The sequence below is a fragment of the Sorex araneus genome, chromosome 8 (assembly GCF_027595985.1).
Source record: "Sorex araneus isolate mSorAra2 chromosome 8, mSorAra2.pri, whole genome shotgun sequence".
Classification (NCBI taxonomy): Eukaryota; Metazoa; Chordata; class Mammalia; order Eulipotyphla; family Soricidae; genus Sorex; species Sorex araneus.
The window spans coordinates 47,225,187-47,249,945 of record NC_073309.1 but is presented as its reverse complement, the minus strand read 5'-3'; the positions used below and the strand labels follow the sequence as shown (position 1 = coordinate 47,249,945).

The 24,759-nt window shown below is 50.3% G+C and overlaps 1 protein-coding gene across 1 annotated transcript in view; it reads left to right on the top strand.

The window, feature by feature from the left end:
* Positions 1–22,981, top strand: part of LOC101557849 (carcinoembryonic antigen-related cell adhesion molecule 20-like) — a 40,535-nt gene extending 17,554 nt beyond the window's left edge. Inside the window, exons 2-8 of the mRNA XM_055146446.1 lie at positions 15,170–15,448; positions 16,829–17,110; positions 17,208–17,492; positions 18,429–18,701; positions 20,344–20,449; positions 22,799–22,883; positions 22,976–22,981. Coding sequence (XP_055002421.1) covers positions 15,170–15,448; positions 16,829–17,110; positions 17,208–17,492; positions 18,429–18,701; positions 20,344–20,449; positions 22,799–22,883; positions 22,976–22,981 — 1,316 coding nt within the window. The remainder of the gene's footprint in view (positions 1–15,169; positions 15,449–16,828; positions 17,111–17,207; positions 17,493–18,428; positions 18,702–20,343; positions 20,450–22,798; positions 22,884–22,975) is intronic.
* Positions 22,982–24,759: the final 1,778 nt, after the last annotated feature.

Genomic DNA, 24,759 nt, shown 5'->3' with positions numbered 1-24,759 from the left:
CTTCTCGGGGTTCTTGTCCCCAACCCCAACCTGCACTCCTGGGAACCTGCACACTAATAGACATTCACCTCTTGTCTCGCGAGATGCCGAGAGGCGTTTTTTTCTCTGCTGAGTGGTGACATACCCCTGTGATGATCACCTTTATTTTTCAGATTTGTATATCTTTTTAATTTTATATCAATTAGGCACCTTTTAAATATGTCACATATAGCCCTCGGTGCAATCTTGCCACAGCAGTCAGCAGTGAAGAATCCGGGCTGGTGGGCACCACAAGCCGGAGAATGCTCCGGACTCCAGACCAGGCCAACAACACTGGGGTGCCAGACGGAGAAGGTGCAGCCAACTGCCTTCTCTAGATGGAGCCCTGGCGACACTGAGCTTCTACTAACACAGCTCCAGTATGTGGGACTGGGACATCGCCAAACTGCGGGGAAGGGGCACTGGAATGGGGTGGCACCAGCCCAGCTTCCAGAAACCCCAGCCTCCGGAAGTCACGCCCTCAACCCGCCCTCGGCGCCATTTTGCGACAGGACCCAGCAGTGAAGAATCCAGGCCAGCGGGCACTGATAGCAGGAGAATGCTCTGGACCCCAGATCAGGCCAACAACACCAGGGTGCCAGACAAAGAAGGTGCAGCATCCCTGCCTTCTCCAGATGGAGTCCTGGCGACACTGAGCTTCTACTAACATGGCTCCGGTATGTGGGACTGGGATATTTCTCCAAATCACGCAACCTAAGTGGTCACACGAAACCTTTCCTGATATACAAAAAAAAAAACAAAACACTCAGAAACGACTCCCTCACCTCTGAGCATCCATTATCCCAGAGGCACAGAAACCAATCTTGGAATGCAGTGGCTGCTGGCAGATATACTCTTGTACTGTGAATTAAGCTATGGCCCCGTGCAGTCCCAGGAGGGGAAGGGTTTCTGTCCCTCGGCCTATTCCCCTTTTCAACAGTGTGGCGACCACCACCGTTCAGAACCAATTGGACAGAGAGGTAGGAGCTTGCAGTGATGAGATGTATGGGGAATCTCGCAATGGGGGGAGAGGGGGCGGACAGAACTGGCCCTGTCTCCTGCCCAAATAAGACCCCGAGCGGTCGCCCATGAACAGCTACTCTGCTCCTGAATAGCCATGATCCCAGAGGTACACAAACCAATCTTGGAATGTAGCGGCTGCTGGCAGAAATACCTCTGGACTGAATACCAGAATCCCAAAACTGGACGGCCATTTTCGAGACTGTGCAACATCATATGTTTTTTGCTATCGACAATAGATGCCATTCCGACAGGTCTGACTGTTGGGGGAAAAACTCCAAATAATGATAGTGATTTTTCTGTCAAAAATTAAATGTAATCAAAATAAAGAGAGAGTACAGTGAAAATTATCTGCCACACAGGCAGAGGGGGAGTGGAAGGGGAGGTATGCTGGGGTTCTTGGTGGTGAAACATGTGCACTGGTGAAGGGATGGGTGTTTGATTATAGTATGACTGAGACTTGATCCTAAAAGCCTTGTAACTGTTCTCACGGTGACTCAATTTAAAAAAATAATTAAATAAATAAATAAATATGCCACATATATTAAACCACAATGGTAATAGATAAAATGCCATTATATGAATTCTTATAAATTATTTATACAAATTTTATTTTGGACATTTCATTGTTTTGAAACCTGCACTTTTCCATTCACAAAGAATACTATATGGTCATATATATAAAATGTTGAGGTTTCTCTAAGACAAGCCATATCACTCTAATAGATAAATCACTCTTTCATATCACTATATGCATGTAATGTACTCCCACATATTTCTTCAAAGCATCTATAAAAGCTGAATTTTGTTGTCTTATATTATGAAAAAATTAGAAAGCCTCTTGTTTACTTATAATTTACTCTTATAAACATGTTTCTAATTTAAACTATCATCAAAGATTAACAAAACAGTTTTCTCTACTAAAAGATATTAGGGTATCTGCCAATAAAAATATTAGTAATGTAATTGTTTCATTCCTCCACTGGTGATGAGATCAAGTCGTAGAAGAGAATAATGAAAATTCAATATTTGGGTGAAAGAACTTCCATGCTGTGACAACCTTGAACAACATGAATGTATCTGGTGTCTCATAAGGGAAAAAATATAGTTCTAAAAGAAGAAGCTGGAAATTTACTGAAGTAAAACACCCTTTCTAAATTCTGTTCAAAATGTTTTCAATCGTAGGGCTTTCAGAAAGTAGGATATTTCAGAGAAGTTAATCCAAACATTTCAGGTTATAAAAAGGAAAATCATATTCAAGAAATTTCAGGGATTATCAGAATTCACAAATTGGGCAGTGGTAGATTTTAGCCCATACTCTGGGCTGGCTCTGTCAGCTTAACCACTTTGTTACTAAAAATTTGCACTGATTTAACTTTTTAAAAAAATTTTTATTAGAGAATCACTGTGAGGTACAGTTACAAACTTATGAACTTTTGTGTTTGCATTTCAGTCATACAGTGATCGTTTACCCATCCCTCCACCAGTGCCCATTCACCTCCACCAATGATGCCAGTATCCCTCTCACCACCCCCACCCCATCCCCTCCAACCCACCCTGCCTCTGTGGCAGGGTATTCCCTTTTGTTCTCTCTCCTTTTGGATGTTGTAGCCTGCAGTAGAGGTGTTGAGTGGCTTTCATGTTCGGTCTATAGTCTACTTTCAGCTCGAATCTTCCAACCGGAGTGGGTCCTCCCAACATTCTCTACTTGGTGTTCCCTTCTCTATTTGAGCTGCCTTTTCCCCCAGCATGTGAGGCCAGTTTCCAAGCTGTGGGGCAGACTTCCTGGTCCTTATCTTTACTACTCTTGGGTGTGAGTCACCAACTCTGTTATTTTATATTCCACAGATGAGTGCGGCGATGATCACTTTTATTAGAATGTGGGGCAGGGAGGGCACACCCTCAGCACTCAGACTGACTCCTGCTTATGATCAGGGATTACTCCTAGCAGGCTTGGGGGACCATATATGGTACTAGGGATCGACCTGGATCAGTGCAAGCAAGGCAAATGCCCTCCACACTATCCTATTGCTCCAGCCCTACCTTTTCTTTGTTGGGGTCACCATGGCAGGGTGTGCACTATTCTTGACTCTGATGCCCCACACTGTGCCACAGAGCTCCCCAAGGGTGGTGATTGTGCGTGTGATTGTGTGGGGGGTGGGAGTCACTCAAATGGTGCTCAGGGCTGACTCCTGCTCTGTGCTCTGGGGTCCCTCCTGCTGGGACCCAGGGGACCCTCTGCAGTGCTGGTTTTGAAACCTGGGTTGGGTGTGTGGGCTGCAGGTGAGGCAAGTGCCCTGCCTCCTGTGATATTTCTTGGTCCTGGTGCCTTTTACATTGTGGTGCTCATAACCCCAGTGCTCAGAATAGGCGCCCTCCTGCTGCAGTGCTCACACACACACTGGACTGAGAATCAAGGCTCTGCACTCTGTCATTGCCCAGGGCTTTGGCGGCCCCAAAATGCAGAAGTTTGGGCGCAATGCTCTGTGCACGTGAGCCGCTCCAGAGAGCAACTCACACCCTCGGGCTCACAAGGACATGAGGAGAGCCATCCTGAGAATCTCCTGTCAAGCCTCCTTGCTCTGCCCCATTCACGCCTCGCTCTCCTCTCTGGTCCATCATGCTTCTCCTCCCAGCTGCGCCTCTGCTCTCCGCAACACCGTTCCTGTCCCTGCATCTCCCGCTGCCTTCTTTCTGCTCACTGAACTCAACCCCGTCTTGTTCCTTTATTCCCAAGCTTACAGCCGCTGACTCGGGTTCTTGTGGACAGCGTGGAAGCAGGACACCCCAGTCCCAGAAGCCCCTGTGGCACAGTGTCTCGGTGACACAGCTCTTCTCTAACCACCATGGAGGTCTGTCTCTGCGGACCCAGGGCTCTATCCACTTCATATTTTTCTGCCATATTCCACTACCTTTTCTTCTTTGACTCCTGTATCCTCCATCCCTTTATCTCCTTCTTATTCCTTTTCTTTTCATCCCATTTTCTCTTCTTCCCACCCATACATCAGATCCATTCTCTAGTCTCCTCTAATTCCCCACCATGACGTTCTGACCCGACGCCAGGCTGTCACCGGAGCACCTCAGAGCAGGGCAGGTTGAGTTTCCCTCCCTGCCCCAGCATAACACTGGAGCTGAAAACCTCCAGAACCCAACCACACAGTCATGTTCATGGACGAGCCTCACCTACGGGGGAACCTGCTGAAAAACCCAGGTATGCAGGACCTGTGACAGATCTCCAAGCTGACTCAGAGCAGGACTGCGCCTCCTCCCCCACCCCAGCTCCCCAGTTTTCCAGCAGCTTGTTTTTTAACCCTCTCTCTTCCATCTGCAGTATTGTTTTTTGGTTTTGTTTTTTGTTTTTGCTTTTTGGGTCACACCCAGCGATGCTCAGGGGTTACTCCTGGCTTTGCACTCAGGAATTACTCCTGGCAGTGCTTGGGGGACCATATGGGATGCCGGGGATCGAACCCAGGTCGGCCTGCGTGCAAGGCAAACGCCCTACCCGCTGTGCTATCTCTCCGGCCCCTGCAGTATTGTTTTTAATTAACAAACAAATAAACAGGCAACTAGTTGGTAAGAAAGAGAAAGAAAGAAAGAAAGAAAGAAAGAAAGAAAGAAAGAAAGAAAGAAAGAAAGAAAGAAAGAAAGAAAGAAAGAAAGAAAGAAAGAGAGAGAGAGAGAGAGAGGGAGGGAGGGAGGGAGGGAGGGAGGGAGGGAGGGAGAGAGAGAAAGAGAGAGAGAGGGAGGGAGGGAGGGAGAGAGAGAGAGAAAGAAAGAAAGAAAGAAAGAAAGAAAGAAAGAAAGAAAGAAAGAAAGAAAGAAAAGAAAGAAAGAAAGAAAGAAAGAAAGAAAGAAAGAAAGAAAGAAAGAGAGAGAGAGAGAGAGAAGAGGGAGGGAGGGAGGGAGGGAGGGAGGGAGGGAGGGAGGGAGGGAGAGAGAGAAAGAGAGAGAGGGAGGGAGAGAGAGAGAGAAAGAAAGAGAGAAAGAAAGAAAGAAAGAAAGAGAGAGAGAGAGAAAGAAAGAAAGAAAGAAAGAAAGAAAGAAAGAAAGAAAGAAAGAAAGAAAGAAAGAAAGAAAGAAAGAAAGAAAGAAAGAAAGAAAGAAAGAAAGAAAGAAAGAAAGAAAGAAAGAAAGAAAGAAAGAAAGAAAGAAAGAAAGAAAGAAAGAAAGAAAGAAAGAAAGAAAGAAAGAAAGAAAGAAAGAAAAAGCGAAAAAGAAGCAATTTAGGAAGAGAGGGCCAGGCTTCCGGGACCAGCAACTGGGAGACCATGGCCGTCTATGTGGACATGGTCCACAACAATTCTGGATCTGAGCTAGTAGAATTATATAAGAAAAAAAAACCCAACCCCATCAAAAAATGGAGAGAAGAAATGAACAGAAGTTTCCTCAAAAAAGAAATGCAAATGGCCAAAAAGCACATGAAAAAATGCTCCACATTGCTAGTCATCAGGGAGATGCAAATCAAAACAACAATGAGATATCATCTCACACCACAGAGACTGGCACACATTCCAAAGAACAAAAGCAATCAGTGCTAGCGTGGATGTGGGGAAAAAGAGATGTTCCTTCACTGTTGGTGGGAATGCCGACTGGTCCAGCCTTTCTGGAAAACAATTTGGACAGTCCTTCAAAAACTAGCAATTGAGCTTCCATATTACCCCGGAATACCACTTTTGGAAATATATCCCGAGGACGCAAAAAACCACAGTAGAAATGACTTCTGTACCTATATATTCATTGCAGCACTGTTCACGATAGCCAAAATCTGGAAACAATCCGAGTGCCCTAAAACAGGTGACTGGTTAAAGAAACCTTGGTACAAGTACACAATAGAATACTATGCAGCTGTTAGGAGACATGAAGTCATGAAATTTGCTTATAAATGGATAAACATGGAGAGTATCATGTTAAGTGAAATGAGTCAGAAAGAGAGGGACAGACATAGAGGGACTACACTCATTTGTGGAGTATAAAATAACATTACATGAGGCTGACACCCAAGGACAGTAGATATGAGGGCCAGAGGGATTGCCCCATAGCTGAAAGACTGCTTCATAAGCGGAGGGGAGAAGGCATATGAAATAGAGAAGGGATCACTAAGAAAATGATAGTTGGGCACAGCCGCGTGGATGTGGAACGAGCAGGAACCAGAGCCAGCTTTATGACTTGGGGTTCCAGCGAGTAATTGCAACCATGTATGCAGACTGTGAACTAAGCTTTTGCCCCACGCCGGCTAACGGAGGAAATATCCTTCTTTCTTGGTCTCTCTCCCCTCCTGGAGAAGGCGTAGTGTCCGACATTTTGTGGGTCCTTTGAGCAGGTATGAACTTTGTGGCGTGGAAAAAAAAAATGTGCTTTGAACTTGAAACAGCCGCAGGACACCTGGGCAGTCTCAGGCCAGGGCCGGAGCTCAGGCTCCGGCCGAGATTCGACCCAGGTGGCCATGCCTTTGCACAGCCACGTGGATGTGGAACGAGCAGGAACCAGAGACAGCTTTATGACTTGGGGTTCCAGCGAGTGCTTACAACCATGTATGCAGACTGTGAACTAAGCTTTTGCTCCATGCTGTTCCAGGAAGGTAAATGATTCATTTTCCAACTTAAATCTCCCTGGACTTAATTACTATAATACAGAAATTGTAAACCGCGTGGCTGCTACCGCAGCCGCGTGACTTTTTATCTCTTCATTCTCATCAGTGGAAAATATTATCAAATATTTCCTTGTCAATAGAGCTGTATTCTTGGGGGATAAATTCCAACAAAAATAGTGAGTCTGTGTTGAAACTCCAACAACAATAGTGAGTTTGGGGTTGAAATCTGGAATGTAATCAAGGTAAAGAGAAAAGGAAGTGAAATTATCAGTCACGCAGGGGGGGGTTGGGGGATAAGGGGTGGGATGTATACTGGTTTTTTTTGTTTGTTTGTTTTGTTTTTGTTTTTATTGGTTGTGGAATATGGGCACTGGTGAAGGAACGGGTGTTTGAGCATTGTATAACTTAGACATAAGCCTTAGAACTTTGTAACTTTCCACATGGTGATTCAATAAAATAAATAAAAAAAAAAAAAGAAAATGATAGTTGGAGGAACCAGTTGGGATGGTAGATGCATGCCAAAAGTAGATAATCGACCAAACATGATGACCTCTCAGTTTCTATGTTGCAAACTATAATACCCAAAAGTAGAGAGAGAGTATGGGGAATATTGTCTGCCATGGAGGCAGGGGGAGGGTGGGAAAGGGTTACCTGGGATATTGGTGGTGGGGAATGTGCACTGGTGGAGGGATGGGTGTTTGATCATTGTGAGATTGTAACCCAAACATGAAAGCTTGCAACTATCTCACGGTGATTCAATAAAATTTTTAAAATTAAAAAAAAAAAACTATTCTGGGTCTGAGACCTGCAGACACAGTAACTCATATATACATATATATACACACATATATAAATTTTATTATCAAAGAGTTGTTCTGATTACATTCATTATATCAACATCAATCCTATCACTATTACATCTTCCCACCACCATTATTTTGAGTTTTCCCACTACCACCACCCAAGCCTGCCCAAAGGCAGATGCTGAATAATTTATTTTGTACTGCTTGTTATGAATAATTGACTAAAAATGATCTGAAAAGGTTTCCTGAGAGAAAGTGTGTGAAAATTCTTGTATCTCATCTCAAAACCATTAAGCCCCTGTATTAGAGACCATTAACATGTTGTTAGTGTTTTGAGTCTTGTGTATTAATACATGTGTGTACATATATATATATATATTTTTTTTATCAAGATTGGTTGACTCCTCCTTACACTCCATCAAATGTGGTGTGCCAATCTTGGTATATCAGCGGCATCATAACACAACATCTCACACAGCTCATACAACTCGGTCCCTAGGGGCTCTGGAGGGATGACAATCGGCCTTTCTTGGGAATATGCAGCATTTGCACCACTCAGGCCCACAGAGGTTCTCTCCCTGCAGACCCCAGGAATGGACACACCCAATGAAGAAGCAGAGCGAGAACCAAAGGCACAGGAACATCTATTTCCACCCCACCCCCCCACACACACACTGAGTGTCTTCTCATTCACGCCCCACACCTCTGTCTCCCTGCATTTAGAGCCCATGGGTTTGTGAAAAATCTCTGGCTTGCTTTTTCTAGAAAGATTTCTGTGATCAGGAGTCAGGATTCTGGATTTCCTGCCCTCAGGCACTCCTGAAAGCAAACACTGCTCTCCTGTGGGAGAGAGACAAGGAAAGACCAGGCGAAAGACCAAGCCCAAGTTTTTTTTTTCATTGATTTTACACCAGTGGGGATTTACCCAGGGGATCCCACATGTAAAGGATCCATTTGTGCCCTGAAAACATCTCTTCAGCCCACCAATTTTATTTTTTTTTTAAATTTTGTTTTTAATTTAAGGGGTACACCTGGTAGTGCTCCAGGCTTACTCCTGCCTCTTCATCAGGGATCACTCCTGGTCAGGCTGGGAAACCACATGTGGTGTCTGGAATTGATCTGAGTCAGCTGCATGCAAGGCAAGTGCCTTACCTGCTATATCATCTCACTAGCCTCTAGTCAGTTTCAAGTGATATATTATACACACACAAACACATGTATATAAATATATTATTTTGGGGCCCCACCCAGCGATGCTCAGGGGTAACCCCTGGCTCTACACTCAGGAATTATACCTGGCAGGGTTTGAGGGACAATATGGGATGCTTGGGATTGAACGTGAGTTGGCCCCATGAAAGGAAAGTGCCCTATCTGCTGTACTATCACTCCTGACCATTAAGTAGTATATGCTCTCATATAATAAATGCTCTATTATAATGCTCACATATAATAAAAGTAAAAAGAGAGCAAGACCCAAGAAAATGAGTTTTTCTTTAATTAACATCACAGGTAGTTTGGAAAGTAGAAAGCAATATTTATGTAACATTCTTACTAGGCACTGTTCTAAGGTCATAGATATGTATATCCATATATCTCATTCCACCCTTAAAGCAATTCTTCAGAGATTACACTGTTCTTTTCATTTTCTAGATAATGAACTGGAAACCCCAAAATATTACATAACTTATCTAGATCAATAGGGCAGAGTTCGGACTGAGTCCAAAAATCCAATTCTAGAACTGCTACTTCTGATCTTTTAATTTTTAATTTTTCTTAGTTATGGACCACACCCAGCAGTTTTTCTGGGGTTCCTCCAGTCTCTCTGCTCAAGTTCACTCTGTGCTTAGGGGTGCAGGATCAGACCTGGATCAGCACATGCCAAGCAAGCGCCTTAACCCCTGTACTATTAATTGTCATGAACCATGATATTCCTATACATCAGAGCCTCTCTTCACATTAGCAATACAGTTTGCAGATAAAACACAAAGATTAACACTTATTCATAATAGATGTCCCACAATGTCCAGCATATTAATTTAGTCACTGTCACTGTCATCCCGTTGCTCATCGATTTGTTCGAGCGGGCACCAGTAATGTCTCTCATTGAGAGACTTATTGTTACTGTTTTTGGCATATCCAATATGCACGGGTAGCTTGCCAGGCTCTGCCATGCAGGCTCCATACTCTTGGTAGCTTGCCGGGCTCTCTGAGAGGAGTGGAGGAATCGAACACGGGTCGGCCGCGTGAAAGGCGATTGCCCAACCGCTGTGCTATCGCTCCAGCCCATTAATTTAGTAAGATACTTTATCGAAAGACACAGGAAGACACCTTCAAAATCCTGCCCAGATCCCACCCATGTGTGAATGACAGACACAGGAGGCATCTGAGTATGCTAGGTGCCGTCCTTAGTCTGGGGTCTCCCCGCCAGGCAGCGGCACCAGCACAGCTGTCAGGGGAGATGAGTGGGTGACAGAGTCGCAGACAGAGGAAGGTGGGGATGGGGGCGCCAAAGCACCCACAAGCTCCAGCTGGAGCAGGAGGGTGTGAGTAGGGATTTGGAGGAGCCGACTTCCTCCCTGTGCTCCAGACTCCAGCAGCTGGGAAGCCTGCTCCCCTCTACCTCAGTTTCCCCATTTAACCTGGGTATTACTTTTTAATTTTAATTTTTTTTATATTTTTGCTTTTTGAGTAACACCCAGTGATGCTTAAGGGTTATTCCTGTATCTTTACTCAAAAATTACTCCTAGCTATGCTTGAGGGACCATACGGGACACCAGAGATTGAACCCGGGTCGCCCGTGTATAAAGTTAATGCTCTACCCACAGTACTCTGCTCTGACCCTCCCCGGTATCACTTTTCCATATAATCTCCAGTGATGACTTGGAGGAGAAAAGGGCATCCGTCCTCTACCGGGAACTGGCCAAGGATGGGGCAATAAGGACAGCTATAAACCGGTCCAGTCTCCCTGGCCAGCAGCCAGGCCATGGGCACAGCTTCATGTGGGGTACAGAGGCCTGGGGTATGCCTAGGGTTCTCACTGTCTCCAGGGACATTTGTGGGGACACTTCAGCACCCAGCTGGTCCCCTGGACCCTGCTCACAGGGAGGGGCTCACAGAGCAGGGCAGGGAGGCACTTCTCAGGGTTCTGGTCCCCCAACCCCAACTTGCACTCCCGGGAACGTGCACACCTAACAGACACTCACCTCTTGTCTCGAGAGATGCCGGGAGGGAGTTTTTCTCTGCTGAGAGATGATGTGCCCCTGCAATGATCACTTTTTCTGGATTGGGGGCAGGGAGGGCACACCATGGTGCTCAAGCCTGACTCCTGCTTGTGCTCAGGGATTACTCCTAGCAGGCTTGGGAACCGTAGAGGTACTAGGGATCGAACCCGGGTCAGTGCATGCAAGGCAAATACCCTCCCCGCTGTCCTGTTGATCCAGCCCTGATTTCTCTTCGTTGGGGTCACCATGTCAGGGTGTGCACTATTCTTGACTGTGATGCCGCCCACTGGGCCACAGATGTTTCCAAGTATGGTGATTTGTGTGTGTGTGTGTGTGTGTGTGTGTGTGACTTAAGTGGTGCTCAGGGCTGACTCCTGACTCTGTGCTCTGGGGTCTCTCCCGCTGGGACTCAGGGGACCCTCTGCGGTGCCAGGGTGAAACCTGGGTTGGTTGTGTTGGCTGCAGGTGAGGCAAGCGCCCTCCCTGCTGTGCTATTTCTTGGTCCTGGTGCCTTTTACACTGTGGAGCTTATGGCCCCAGTTGAGAACTCCAGCTGCAGTGCTCACACACTGAGATGAGAACTGAGGCTCTGCACTCTGTCATTTCCCACGGGTTGGGGAGCCCAAAACTGCAGAAGTTTGGGGACGATGCTCTGTGCATGTGGGCAGCTCCAGAGATCAATTCACACATTCGGGACCACAAGGCCACTGGACCAGCCCTGGCCCCTCAGGTAATTCTGTGTTTTACCTCAGTCAGCTCTGTGACCTGAGTTAAGTCACTCAACCACTCTGATCTGCTCAGTTCACTCCCTGTCAAATGGGGCAGTGTTCATGCCTCCCTTAAACGCTGCTGTGGGCGTGGGAGCCATCGAACAGCGGTTCCAGCGTTTGTTTTGCATGTGACCTACCCTGGCTCAAATCCCTGCCACAATGTAAGGTTCACTGAGCACTGCTAGGAGTGATCCCTGAGCACAGAGTCAGGAATAACCCCTGAGCATCGCTGGGTGTGGCCCAAGAGACAAAAATTAAATAAATTAATTAAACAAAAATTGGAATCAACTCAAGGAGGACCCTCCATTCCTGTTCTTGCTGCTCTCACCCTAGCCAGCAGAATCGGATTCCTGCAGCCCCATCATTCCTGAGCCTCTCTCTCATCTCTCCCTGGACCAGGTCACACAGGCAGAACCTTCCAGAGTACCCAGGGCCAAAGGGCAGGTGCTTGCTCTTTTCCTCCTGTCCGGGAAGCCCCTTCGAGGTTCCTGCTTAGGGCGTAGCAGAGAAGGAAGGGGAGACTCAGGAGAGGGCAGCAGTGGGGTCAGAGTCCCTCCACCTCCTTGCAGTGTGGAGCCTCTGTGCCCTGGCCTGGACTCTCGCCACATGCCAGGAGAGAGGGGACCACAGTGCGCGTCATCTCTGTGAGCAGGCAGAAGACAGCCGAGCACCCAGACATTAGGGCTCCTACCCATGGAGTTCTCCGGGCTGGTATTCCTGTTCTTGGGTGAGTACCCGGCCCCCTTCCAATGGAAGGACTGTAGGAGTGTGTGTGTGTGTGTGTTTGTGATCCTATGTGTGAGTTTATGTGAGTGTGTGTGTTAATGAGGGTGCATGTGTGTATGTACGTGAATGTGTGTGAGTGCATGTGTGAGTGTGTGTGTGAGTGAGGGTGCATGTGAGTGTGGATGTGAGTGCATAGATATGTGTGTCTACGGAAGAGGGCAAGGGAGGGACCGTGGTTCAAGGAATGTAGCTGGGAGAGGGGGTCCTTGGGTTTGTCTGGCAGGTCAGATGGCGCAAGGGAGCAGAATCTCTGAGAAAGTGACCAGAGGGTGCGTCAGGGGTATCGGGCACCAGTATAGGGGTGAGACTGGCCTGCCAAGGACAGCACACTCCCTTCATCCCTTTGTTCCTTTTCTTGTAACCAAGCCAGGATCACGCCCAGCACTGTGGGGGACTCCCCCACAGTGCCCAGACAAGCATCTCATTGGCAAAGCCTGTGCTCTGGCATCCAAGCCCCTGCTCACTCCCTCCCTGCCTCCTTTTCCTTCTCCTTCCCTTCATTCCTCCTTTTATTCTTTATTTCCTGCCTTCCTCTGTCCCTCACTCCTTTCTCTCTCTCTCTCTTTCTTTCTTTCTTTCTTTCTTCCTTTTTTTTCTTTCTTTCTTTTGCTTTTCTTTTTGGATCTCAAGCACAGTGGTGACTGCTCAGTGCTTACTCCTGACTCTGCTCAAGGGTCACTCCCGGTGGCCTTAGGTGCTGGGAACCAAACTTGGGTCAGGTGTGTGCAAGGCAAGTGCCTTAACTCTCCCACTATTTCTGGCCCTTCATTTATTTTTTTTGGTTTCTTTGTTTGTTCGGGGGTCACATCCAGAGGTCCTCATGGCTCACTCCTGCCTCTCTGTTCAAACTCATTCCTAAAGGTGCTTGGGGTCCCTATGGTATCCTGGGGATTGAACCTGGATCAGTCCCTTCATCTATTTTTTTATTTGGGGGGGATGGGAGGTTTTCACATGGCAATGCTCAGGGGCTCCTCCTGACTCTGCACTCAGGAATTACTTGGGGGACCCTATTAAATACCCTGGATCAAACCTGGGTCAGCTGCATACAAGACAAGGCCCTCCCTGCTGTTTTATTTCTCTGGCCATTCTTCATTTAGTCTTTTTTTTATGTAGGAGTACTGTTATTTATTCAGCCACTGATTAAGCTGTTTGAATTGGACACTTTCATTTCGTCTTATGACAGCTCTGTGAGGCAAGAACTGTGACTTCCTCCATTTTTACAAATGGGGAAACTGAGCCTCAGACAGACGTCCCCCCTTGCCCAAAAGAATGGTGAAGTCAGGGTTCAAACCTCGCCTTGAAGGCAGCCTTGGGCTCAAAGCCTCAGTTCTACTCAGCCTGGAAGACAGAGATCTGGTCATCATCCCAATGACCACACCCTGGTGGGCTCTGAAGGCCTTAGGGGTCCTACGAATAGCCTGATGAGCTGCATCCTCGATTCTCGAGGCTCACCCCGACACTTGACGATGGCGCCCAGGAAGGCACCAAGTCCATGTTTGCTCCCAGACAGCCCAGCTCCAGCCTGCAAAAACTGACTCAGAAGCAGGGGTGGTGCCTGGGGAGTCGGTATGGGTGGGTGGGAAATGGGGGGGCCTGGGCCCCACCCAGTTCTCTGGTCTTACAGGATGCGTGGGGGCATGGAGCTCAGTGCCCATGGATATGGGTCATCCATGGCCACACACCCTTGTGGCTTCAAGAACTGTGCCAAGAGGTCAAATCTGAGGCAAGGGCTGCATCTTGAGTGAGGAAGTGTCCAAAGGGCCAAAGATCAGCTTCTCCCAGGAGAAATGAAGAAACCTGGCGCCATATCCAGCAGGGAGGACATTTGCCCTGCACGTAGCCTACCTGTGTTTGATCCCCACAATCCCATAGGATCCCCCAAGCACCTCCAGGAGTGATTCTTAAGCTCTGAGCATTGCCTGATATGACCCCAAGACAAAACATGTTGCTGAGAGACAAATAGCTTTCCTGTGGGCTCGGTTCTAGAAGCCTCCGCCCAGGATTTGCCAAGAGACATTGCCTCTCTAAGAGTGTTGGCCCCCCTGGGGGCTTGGGTGGCCATGCCAGAGAGTGGGGAGAGCCAGGTGTGCATACCCATGACTCTTCCCAAAAACCCTAGTCTGCAGGTAACATTATGGTCACATGATACCTGGGCAAACCGAGGCTCAGAGTCAGGCCTGGCAGGGTCAAAAACCATATTCATAACTCAAACCCCCTTCAGTACACCCACCCCTCTGAACCCCAACTGTCGCTTCTTTCCCAAACAGCCTCCCTTCTTTCTGCCCGTGGTCTGCCCACTGCTGCCCAGGACACTCCAGAAGCCGACGCATTCACCATCACTGTCACCCAAAGTTTGGAGGAGAATGCTTGGACTTTGGGATCCCCCCACCTCCAGACACCCCAGATTCGTGAGGAAGCAGGCTCAGAAAGATACGACTCGTTCAGATCTGTATCCTCAATGCCTCAAGTACCCAGAAATCCACAGGGTATGGCAAATGGACCCAGTGTGGTCACCCAATGTGGACCCATGTGTTCTCCTGGGGTCCAGGGGGCTTCATGGCCATGGGTGGGCGGTGACTGAGAAGGAGGTGGGGTACACAGCCAGCATCCATAATACCAGCTCCAGTCTCTTTGCAGTTAATTTTTTTTTATGGGGAGCAGAGGGCTGGCAGTGCTCAGGATTAGGCTAAGGGGACATTGTGTGGTACCTGGGATGCCCATGGGCACATCAAGCACCTTCCCCTTGGGACCATCTCTCCGGCCCCTGCAGCTAACACTCATCCCTGACCCTCTGAATTCCGGGATGCATCCCATGAGTGGGGCTTAGAGAGGGGCTGCCAGAGGGGTGGCCCCGGGAATGAGCTCTGGGTGGCTCTCATCCACCCCCGCCTCTCCAGGGCCCTCCAGGGCTGTGCTGCTATGTCTACATCGTCTCCTCTGTCTCCCCCCACCCCCACCCAGTGCTTCTGACCAATGCAACACTCACGGCCAGCTCGACCACGGTCACGGAGCACAAAGACTCCCTGACTCTGCTGTGTGAGACCCAGGAGACCGCGGTCACCATCCACTGGTTCTTCCAGAACCACCCCCTTGTGCTGGATGCGCACATGAGTTTGTCGGACGATGACAGGAACCTCACCTTCACCACCGTGCAGCGGACAGACTTCGGGACTTACCAGTGTGAAATCCAAAACGCGAGTCATTCCCTAAAGAGCAACATCCAGAACATTGTGGTCAACTGTGAGTCCCTATCTGGCCTCTGCCCTCCGCTGGCCTCCATGTCCTGGGTCATTCCAGCCCGACTTCCAGCTTGAGAAGCTGTCAGACTGTGTCCGGGAGCCCCAGTCCTGCACCTCTCTCGACCCCATTTGAATGGCACCTGGAAATCTCCCACTTACCACCTCCCAAACAGGACTCCTTTAACCTTTGCCTGCTGAATGCAAAATCCTGCCTGGGTTGGGAAAGAGGTGTGGTGGGCAGGCTTTGTTTGTGGGATTTGGGGGGACCCCACCTAGTGGTGCTCAGAGGTTACACTTGGAGGTGCTTAGGGGACCAAAGGTTGCTGGGGGTTGAACTAGGTGCAGGTGATAACATGGGAACAGACAAGGCCAGCACCTGACAGCCCACAGCCCATATCCAACCCTGGGCTGCGTGTGTGTGTGTGTGTGTGTGTGTGTGTGTGTGTGTGTGTGAGAGAGAGAGAGAGAGAGAGAGAGACCTGGCAGTACTCAGGGCTTAATCCTGTCTCTGAGCTCAGGAATCACTTCTGGTGGCTCAAGCGACCCTGTGGGCTGCCAGGGATAGAACCCAGATTGGTTGTGTGCAAGGCAAGCACCCTTTACTGGACCCAAGGCTGTGTCTTTTTTTTCTTTTTCTTTTAATTGTTCTTTACTTTTTGTAAGTCACCAGTTACAGAACATACTTGTAGGGGCTGGAGCAATAGCTCAGCAGGTAGGGTATTTGCCTTGCACGCGGCTGACCCAGGTTTAGTTACCAGTATCCCATATGGTCCCCTGAGTACTGCCAGGGATGATCCTGAGTGCAGAGCCAGGAGTAATCCCTGTGCATAGCCAGGTGTGACCCCAAAAGAAAAAAAAAACATGTAATTAAGTGTCCAGCCTCTATTGTTCCAATGCCAATCCCTTCCCCAGCGCCCACTGCCTTCCACCAATGCGCCCAGTTTCCCTCCCACTTCCCTAGCCTGACTCTGAAGCAGGCACTTTTCCCCTCCCCCATTGTCCTCCTGCCCCTAATTTTTCCCAAACCCCTGCCAGCACCAAACTTCCCGCTGAAGGCATGTTCTCCTGCTCTTTGGCCTCTTGCCATCGGACATCTGATCTTTCCCGGGGGGTTCTACCCACCATGAGAGATCACCCTGAGCCTCTCCTTCTGCTGATTTCCCTCCAGATATGCCCATGTTGCAGCTAATCCCATGAAGCTCTGTCGTCCCCACCCTGTGCGTCCCTCAGGGCTGATGCTAGCACCCTCTCACCCCACCTCAGCACTCCTCTGGGCCCTGGGTCATGGATCCCCGGCACAGCCATCACCTCAGGGATCAATGGCAAAAGCCCAGGGTTGGGCTGGCATTCCAGTCTCAGCTGACCGCTTCTTGTCTCCTAGATGGCCCCGACCCTTTTACAATCACGCTGGACATTGAGAACGCCAACTGGAAGATGGAGGAGGTGCCCAGGGGCTCCCATGTGACCTTCTCCGTGAACATTCAGTCCTACCCGCCCCCAAATTTCACTTGGACTGTCCCCTATAACGTCGAACAACCGATTACCACCTTCAGATTCTCCATCCCCCACATCACCGGGAAACACAGTGGCACCTACAGATGCGTGGTCAGCAACCTTGTCACTCAGCTGACCCACATGGACACCCTGGAAATCCAGGTGCCAGGTGAGTTTGCTCCTCCCCAACCCAGAGGTCAAGGCAGAAAACGGGATGGGGGGTGAGGAGTTCCCCTGAGCCCCAGCCTGAAGTTCCGTGTTTGCAGACCACCTGACCCCACCGTCCATCCTGGTGTCCAGCGACTTCCTGGTGGAGAGTGACACTGGCCCACCCGTGAACCTGACCTGCAGGACGAACCACACGGACCTGAGTGTCCACTGGCTACTTGGGGGCCAACCTCTGCAGCCCAACGAGCGCCTGGTGCTGTCCACTGACAACCGCACCCTGGCCATCTACCGTCTCCGGCGCTCGGACACGGGGCCCTACCAGTGCCTGGTGTGGGACAGTACCAGCGAAGCCCGCAGCGACCCTGTCCACCTGGACATCTACTGTGAGTGTCCGCTTCCCGGCCCCTATCCATTTGGGAGCCGGGAGAGGAATAGGGGTGCCCCTCTGTGCCAGGTCCTGTGGGCACTGGACAGGGCCTGGGCCTGCCCTCCATGGCGCTTAGATCACCCAGTAGGAAAGAGGGGAAGAACTTAGGGTGGGTGGGGATAAGGGTCAGGAGGACCCTCAACCTGAAGTGGGACTGGGGAGGTTGGGGGATTCTTAGCTGGTGTGGCCAGGGGAAAGGTCTTTGTGCCCTGGGTAGGAGGAACTCAGGGGGGTCAACACATCAGGGAGGGTGTTAGAGGGTGCAAAGGTGGTTAAGATGCATTGGGGGGAGTTGACAAAAGAGGCCAGGAGATAAGGTTGGGGGGGACATGACTCAGGGCCCTATGGGCCATGGCAGGGGGCAAGTGGGGAGAGGCCCAAGAAGCACTGGCCAGAGGAGAGTGGACACCATGACCAATCTGAGTCTTCTGTGCGGGTAGAAAAGTTGGGAGTGGGGAGTGCAGGGTGTTGGTATCCACCTGCACGCTTGCAGTGGCTGTGACTTAGCGCCCCCAACCATGGGGCATAGTGGATGAAGGCCAGCAGGGGTTTAATTAGGGGGAATGAAGTGGATATGTAGGGGTGGGGGAGGGCAGGAGCCAGGAAAGCAAGTCTGCGGCCACAGTGGGAGTCCAATGGCTCAGTCCAGTTGCCTGGCATGTGGTGGACCTGGGTTCGACCCAGCATTCCATGGGGTTACCCAAACATCACCAGAGTGACTCCTGAGTGTAGAGCCAGGAGGAAGGCCTGAGCACCACCGGGTGTGGCCCCCAAACAAAACAAAACAAAAAATAGAAGAAAAGGAAAAGGAAGACAAGTCCACTCTGAAGGGCGTGCTGGGGAGCTCTGAACTGACCCCCCATGCCACCACCTGTGCCTGCCCTGCACACAGACGGCCCCGACCAGGTGAACATCAGCAGCAGCACACAGGACATGCCCAGACCCGTCCTTGAGGCCGCCCTGGGCTCCAACCTGACCTTGAACTGCCAGACAGACGCCCACCCCAGCCCTCAGTACCACTGGACCTCCAGGAACCGGACATACGCCACCAACCAGCTCGTCTTCGAGGCCTTGACTTGGGAGGATGATGGGGTGCACACATGCACAGCCACGAACCCTCAGACCGGCAAGAGCAGCTCCAACTCGGTGGTGCTCAGACTGGGGGGTGAGTCCCCCAACCCTTACCCCTACCCCTGCACCCCGTGGTGGGGTGGAGCCTCCTAAGGAATCACAGCAGAGCTGCGGTCAGGAGTGGCTCACATGGGCAGACAGCAAAACCCATTTCCAGTTCTAATGATTTATTTCATTATTAGATGGATTCTGTATCACATTTATTAATTTAGATTAGTTTTTTTTTTCCGTGGAAGCCACCCCCAGCTCAGGGGACTCGCCTGGTGGAACTCAGGGTGCCCTTTTGTAGTGCTGAGGCCCAAACCGGGGTCAACCCTGGGCATGGCCAGTGCCTTAACCTTTATCTTATTATTCAATAATAAATGACCTTACTAAATAAGGATTGGTCCTTTATCATTCTTATTAAGCCTTTTTTGTTTGTTTTTGCTTTGGGGCCACACCTGGCAGTGCTCAGGCTTACTCCTGGCCATGCTCAGGGTCCATATGGTTGGGGACTGAAACCAGGTCAGCCACCATGGGCAAGGCAAAGGCCTTCTGCCCTCCCCTCCCTCCCATCCTATTGCTCTGATCCCTTTCAATATCTTTTTTGTTGTTTTGCTTTGTTTTGGCGCCACCCCTGGCAGTACTCTGGGACTACTACTGGCTCTGTGGCCAGGAATTTGCTGTCCTGGGGATTGGACTCAGGGTCAGCCACACCCAAGGCCTGTGTCTTCCCCCTTCTCCTGGCTCCCGAAGCCCCTTGCCTTCGGTGCTCAGACCCTCAAACCCCTCCTTCCTGGCTGTGGGCTTGGCTGAGCTCTCCAGCCTCAGTTTCCCTTCCTGCTGTGAGCTGGGTGAGGCTGTCTCTCAGAGTGACTGAGAAGCGCAACAAGTTGAGTGGTTGGGGCCGCTAGGGGGGATGTCAGGGATGATATTAGTAGGCAGCTGGGACGGACAGCCACTTCCTGCATTTCTGCCCAGACAAGATAGGGCAGCTCATTAAAAGGGTTCCCATCCAGGTGCTGTGTGACTTTGGACATGTCACTGCACCTCACTGTGCACTCGTTGGATCTACAGACTTTACCTTTGGGACCAGAGCCATGACACAGGGGAAGGCACTTTCCTCCCCGGTGGTCCACCTGGGTTCAATCCCCGGCATTCTTATTGCACTACCCATTCCTGACAGGAGTGATCCCTGAGTGCAAAGCCAGGAGTAAGTCCTGATCATTGCCATGTGTGGCCCCAGTATATAGTAATAATAATAATAATAATAATAACAATAATAATAATAATAATAAACAATTTACCTTTGCTGGTGCTACTGAACCTTACATAAATGTGAGCATGACCAGGAGCTGGGATGTGAATTGAGGCTTTTGACTCTAGAAAGTTGAAATCAGACATTTTCAGGGGAGAGATTTGGGGTGACACCTGGCTGTGCCGCGGTCACTCCTGGAGATCCTGGAGGTGCGGGGAACAAAGGCATTACCTGGATGGGACCAGCACCTGGACCTCTGTCTGATCTCTCAGGCCTGTGGAGTCTCCTGCAGTTCCTCCGACAGCTGCCTCCAGGCCTAGATAATGAGGGCAAAGGAGACAAAGCCACAGAGTGGAGAGGGGGCTCGGGGACACTGGGGAATGGGCGGGCAGGGATGAGGGGTGCCCAATGGGGTTTGTGCTGCTCCGTCTCTGCCCAGGTCCCTCCCCGGCCCTGTCTGCAGGAGCCATCGCTGGCATCACCGTGGGGGTCGTGGCCGCCATTCCCGCCACTGTGGGCTTGTTGCACCTCTGCGGCATCATAAGGTAAAGCTGGAAATTGGGGTGGGGTGGGCGGTCCTGCTGTGAGGTGGGATGGGGCCACCAGACAGCAGAGTCATGGAATTTGGCCCCAGGGGGATTAAGTGGGCTTGGGAACATTGATGGAGAGTGGCTGGTGGGACTGAGCGGGTGCCAGAGCACAGAAAGTTCGAGCTTTAGGGTTCTCAGACCTCCAGAATAACAAGATTCAATCTGCCCTGCAGGATAGGGTACGACGAAGAAAAATGCTGTCCAATAACTTGTGGTAAGTGAATGTGGTGGCCACAGGGAACACCGTGGGCACCATAGTTTCTACTCCCACCTTTGACCCTCCTCCCCAGTGCAGTCATGCTCTGCTCCCTTCCAGCCTCAGGCACACCACCTGCAAAATGGGTGAGTGGATTGAGTGACACCTTCTGTCCATAGGGCAAAGGGCTGTCCTCTTCCTCGCGACCAGTTCAGGAAAGTCGAAGGAAACCGGACCAACCCTCCTCCCCCAAACTCAAACCCAAACATGGACCTTCCTGGGCTTGGGAAAGGCAGAGAGAAAAATACCTTTGTCAGCTCCGGCTGAAGATCTTGGAAGAACAGGAAACAGCAGGACGGTCCAGGTCAGCTCAGGACTGCAGCGAGGAAAACCAAGGCCAGGAGGATGAGGACAGACTCAGGCCCAGAGAGATAGTTCGGGGCTTCAGGCGCTTGCTACATGCAGCCACCACCCCAGTTCCATCCCTAGTACCACCTCGGGTCCCCCAAACACTGTCGGGTGTGCTCCCAGCGCCCCTAAAATGGATAAATGCAGATTCCAGCCATTTCGTCCACTAGAATGATTGGGCACCTGATTTTATTTTTCTTAACCTTCTTTCATTTATTTTGAAGCCATACCTGGTGGTGCTCAGGGGTGACTACTGACTTTGCACTCAGGAATTACTCCTGGTGTTGCCTAGGGACCCTATGGAATGCCAGAGATCAAATCTGGGCAGGCTGCTTACAAGGCAAGTGCCCTCCCTTCTGTGCTATGGCTCCAGTCCCTGGGCACTTAATTCTAGCATTCTCTCCTCTCCACATCACCAGTCTTGACTAATGCAGAACCAGACTTCTAGAGCATTCCTTGGTCAAGTTTGCTGGAGAGGTGATGGGAGGTTGTGGGGGAGAAAGGAAGACCTCTGTCACCTCTTCACTGGGCCAGGGAATGAGCTGGGAAGCACCCCCCTTCCCTCCTGTCACCCCTAACTCCAGCCTATCACTCTCATTTACTCTTTTTCTCTAGATAACCTGGAGCCCACAGCACCCACAAACCCCAGAGATAGACCCCACATTCAGATTATCCAGGGCCCCCCTGACCTTGCACCCCACAGCCCAGGATTACTGTCCAGGCATTCCTCTTGGGGCCTCAGACTGGGGGTCAGGCATGTTCCCTAGAGGACTCTCCGTACCATTTGAGTCCCTGCTCTGGGCACTCAGCTGCTCCCTGGCCGTACACCTGTTCTTTCTTCTCTCTGTCCTTGAGACACACCCAGCAGTGCTCAGTGGCTATTCCTGGTCCTGTGCTTAGGAGTAACCCCTGGCTATGCTCAGGGACCCTACACAGTGCCCAGATTGGCCCGGGGTCAGTCACGTGCAAGGCCAGTGAATCCTCTCTAGTGTCCAGTGGCTAGTCTAGAATTCCCTCTGTGCCCCGGGGGGAGACAGGGCACCAAAGAGGCCCAGATGGTCCCTGAGAATGTCCAGAAGTAGCCCCCAGGCCAAGCTCCACCACTTTTCTGTCACATTATTTCCCCACAAATTCTTCTGCCATTGGTCCCCGGTCTCTGAGGGCTGTGAATTTGCTGGGTTTGACTGAGTAGCAGCAGCAGGACTATGGCCATATGGAGAACATACTGTGTATTTAACAGGATGCCCTGGAGGCTGGGAATGGGGACAAAGAAACCTATGGCTCTTCATGAAGCTGGACTAGTTCCGAGAACTCTGGACCTTCTGTGTGGACCTTTCATGCATGGCCAGGGAAGTGGCCTGGTCCTTAAAATCTGCAGAAGCCCCAGTAGAATGAGAGAGCCACCTTCTGGGCTGAGATGGCGCTGGGGCCTCACCCTGCTTCTCTCTCCCTGGTTCTTGTTTTTTCGGGGGAGGGGCACACTCAGCAATGCTCAGAGGTTATTCCTGGCTCTGCACTCCAGGGTCACAACTGGTGGTGCTCAGGTGACCCTACGGGATTCCAGGGATGGAACGAGCCCTCCCTGCCATGCTGTCACTCGTCCTTCATCTCTGGGTCTTTGCTGTTGGGGAACCTGGGGCCTCTTGCTGTTGGGGTCCCCGTGTGGATGGGCCCTGACCACCCTCTCTGTCCCCTTGCAGAGTGTACATGCGACTCGATCTCGTTTTCATGCTGTCTAGAGAACATATGCTGTCTAAAGAACATATGCTGTCTCCGCCTATGCAGGTAATGAGGTACTCAGACTCATGGAGGGACAGGATGGGGTAAGGCTCATGCTTCGCACACAGCTGAGCCCAGTTTCACCTTGATGCCTGCAGCAGTGACCCCTGGACACAGAACCGGATGTGGTCTCAAAATTCCCCAGCCCCCCCAAAAAACAAAACCACAAAGTAATCTGGCCTCTCTGTCTGCTTGCAGAGGATTGGCCTCAGAAAAAAATGGAGGCTTGTACCCACATTTCCAGGCTACCAGGACCGTCACTTCCCAAGGAAACAAATTTAGGGCTCTGCGTTAAAGTTTGTGTTAGTCGAGATGGGTTGGCTTCTGCGTTATATCCCATCCAGTCTGGTGTGATCCTACTGGGGTGTCAACGTTGCACACCAGAAAACCAGAATTCTTACCTGGGCAGTCCAGCTGGAGTGAAATTATAAGTGGTTTATGAGTCTCTGGAACAAGGCTAGTAAATGAGTGTCCATGGTGACGGCAGTGGGGGGATGTTTCGTGGCTGCCAGGGTTTCTGGAAGTGCAGAGACTAGGTCACCCGCCCTTGACTCAGAGAAGGCCTGGGGCTCTCTGACAAGGGGACCCATGTGCTGAAATTTTCCGCAGACTAAGTTCTCTGTGAGGCTCAGTCCTGAGGTGATGGAGTCAGGCCAGAGCACGGCGGTGGCTCAGGGCTGTGGGAGCAACTACAGAACCCGGAGTCTTTGCATCAACCCACCTTTCCCCTCTCAGTGTAGCAGAAACCACCCTGGAAATTTCCTGTCAAGCCTCCTCCACTCTGCCCCACTCACCCCTCGCCTCCCCTCTCTGGTGCATCATGCTTCTCCTCCCCTGCCAAACCTCTGCTCCCCGAAACATTTTTCCTGCCCCCACGTCTTCTTTCTGCCCACTGAACTCGACCCCATCTTGTCCCTTTATTCCCAAAGTTATAGCCGATGACTCGGGTTCTTGTGGGTGGTGTGAAAGCAGGACACCCCAACCCAAGAATAATCCCATGGCACTGCACCTTGGTGTCACAGCTCTTTCTTTAACTGCTCATGGAGGTCTGTCTCTGCAGACCCAGGGCCCTACCCACTTCATTTCTTTCTGCCACATTTCACTACTTTTTCTTCTTCAACTCCTGTATCCTCCATCCATTTATCTCCTCATTCCTTTCCTTCTCATCTCATTTTCTCTTCTTTCCACCCACACATCAGATCCATTCCCGCTCACTCCTAATTCCCCACCATGGCATTCATTCCTCTATGCTATCCCCAGTAGTCTTCATTTTTGTATCATCAAACTTTAATTCTATTCCTCTGCATTCTATGTCCTCTCCTGCGATTCATTTGTTCTTTGTTCCCTTCCATTTCTATTGTTGCTTCCCCGTTTGGTCCCCTTCCTTCCTTCCTTCTTATTTCATTGTTTCTCTTCTTTTCTTGGTTTCCACTGTCATTTTTTCTGTTTCTCTTTCCTTGGGTTGTCATCAGTTCCACTCTGTTATTTCTCATTCTGTCCTTTTGAAAGAAGTCTTTAAGGGGCTGAGGCAATAATATATTGGACAAGGTGCTGGCTTTGTATGTGGCCAACCCGGTTCAGGACCCCATAGGATCCCCTGAGCCCACCAGGAGTGATCTCTGAGCACAGAGGCAGGAATGAACCCTGAGCACCACCAGAACAGCTTCATTATCTAAAGGGCTTGTGAACTGGCATAAACTTAGCAACTCAGTCTCTTTGCCAGGGTAACATGGAGGGAACCTATCTTTCCCTTTTTCACCAGCAGAACAAAAAAGCTCTTCCTGAAAATCTTACACCCCAATGGTCTCTCCTTGCTCCCAGATCTGAGCTCTGGGAGAGGCTTTTGCTTATTACCGGGGAGGCTGAGACAGTGAGGGGTCAC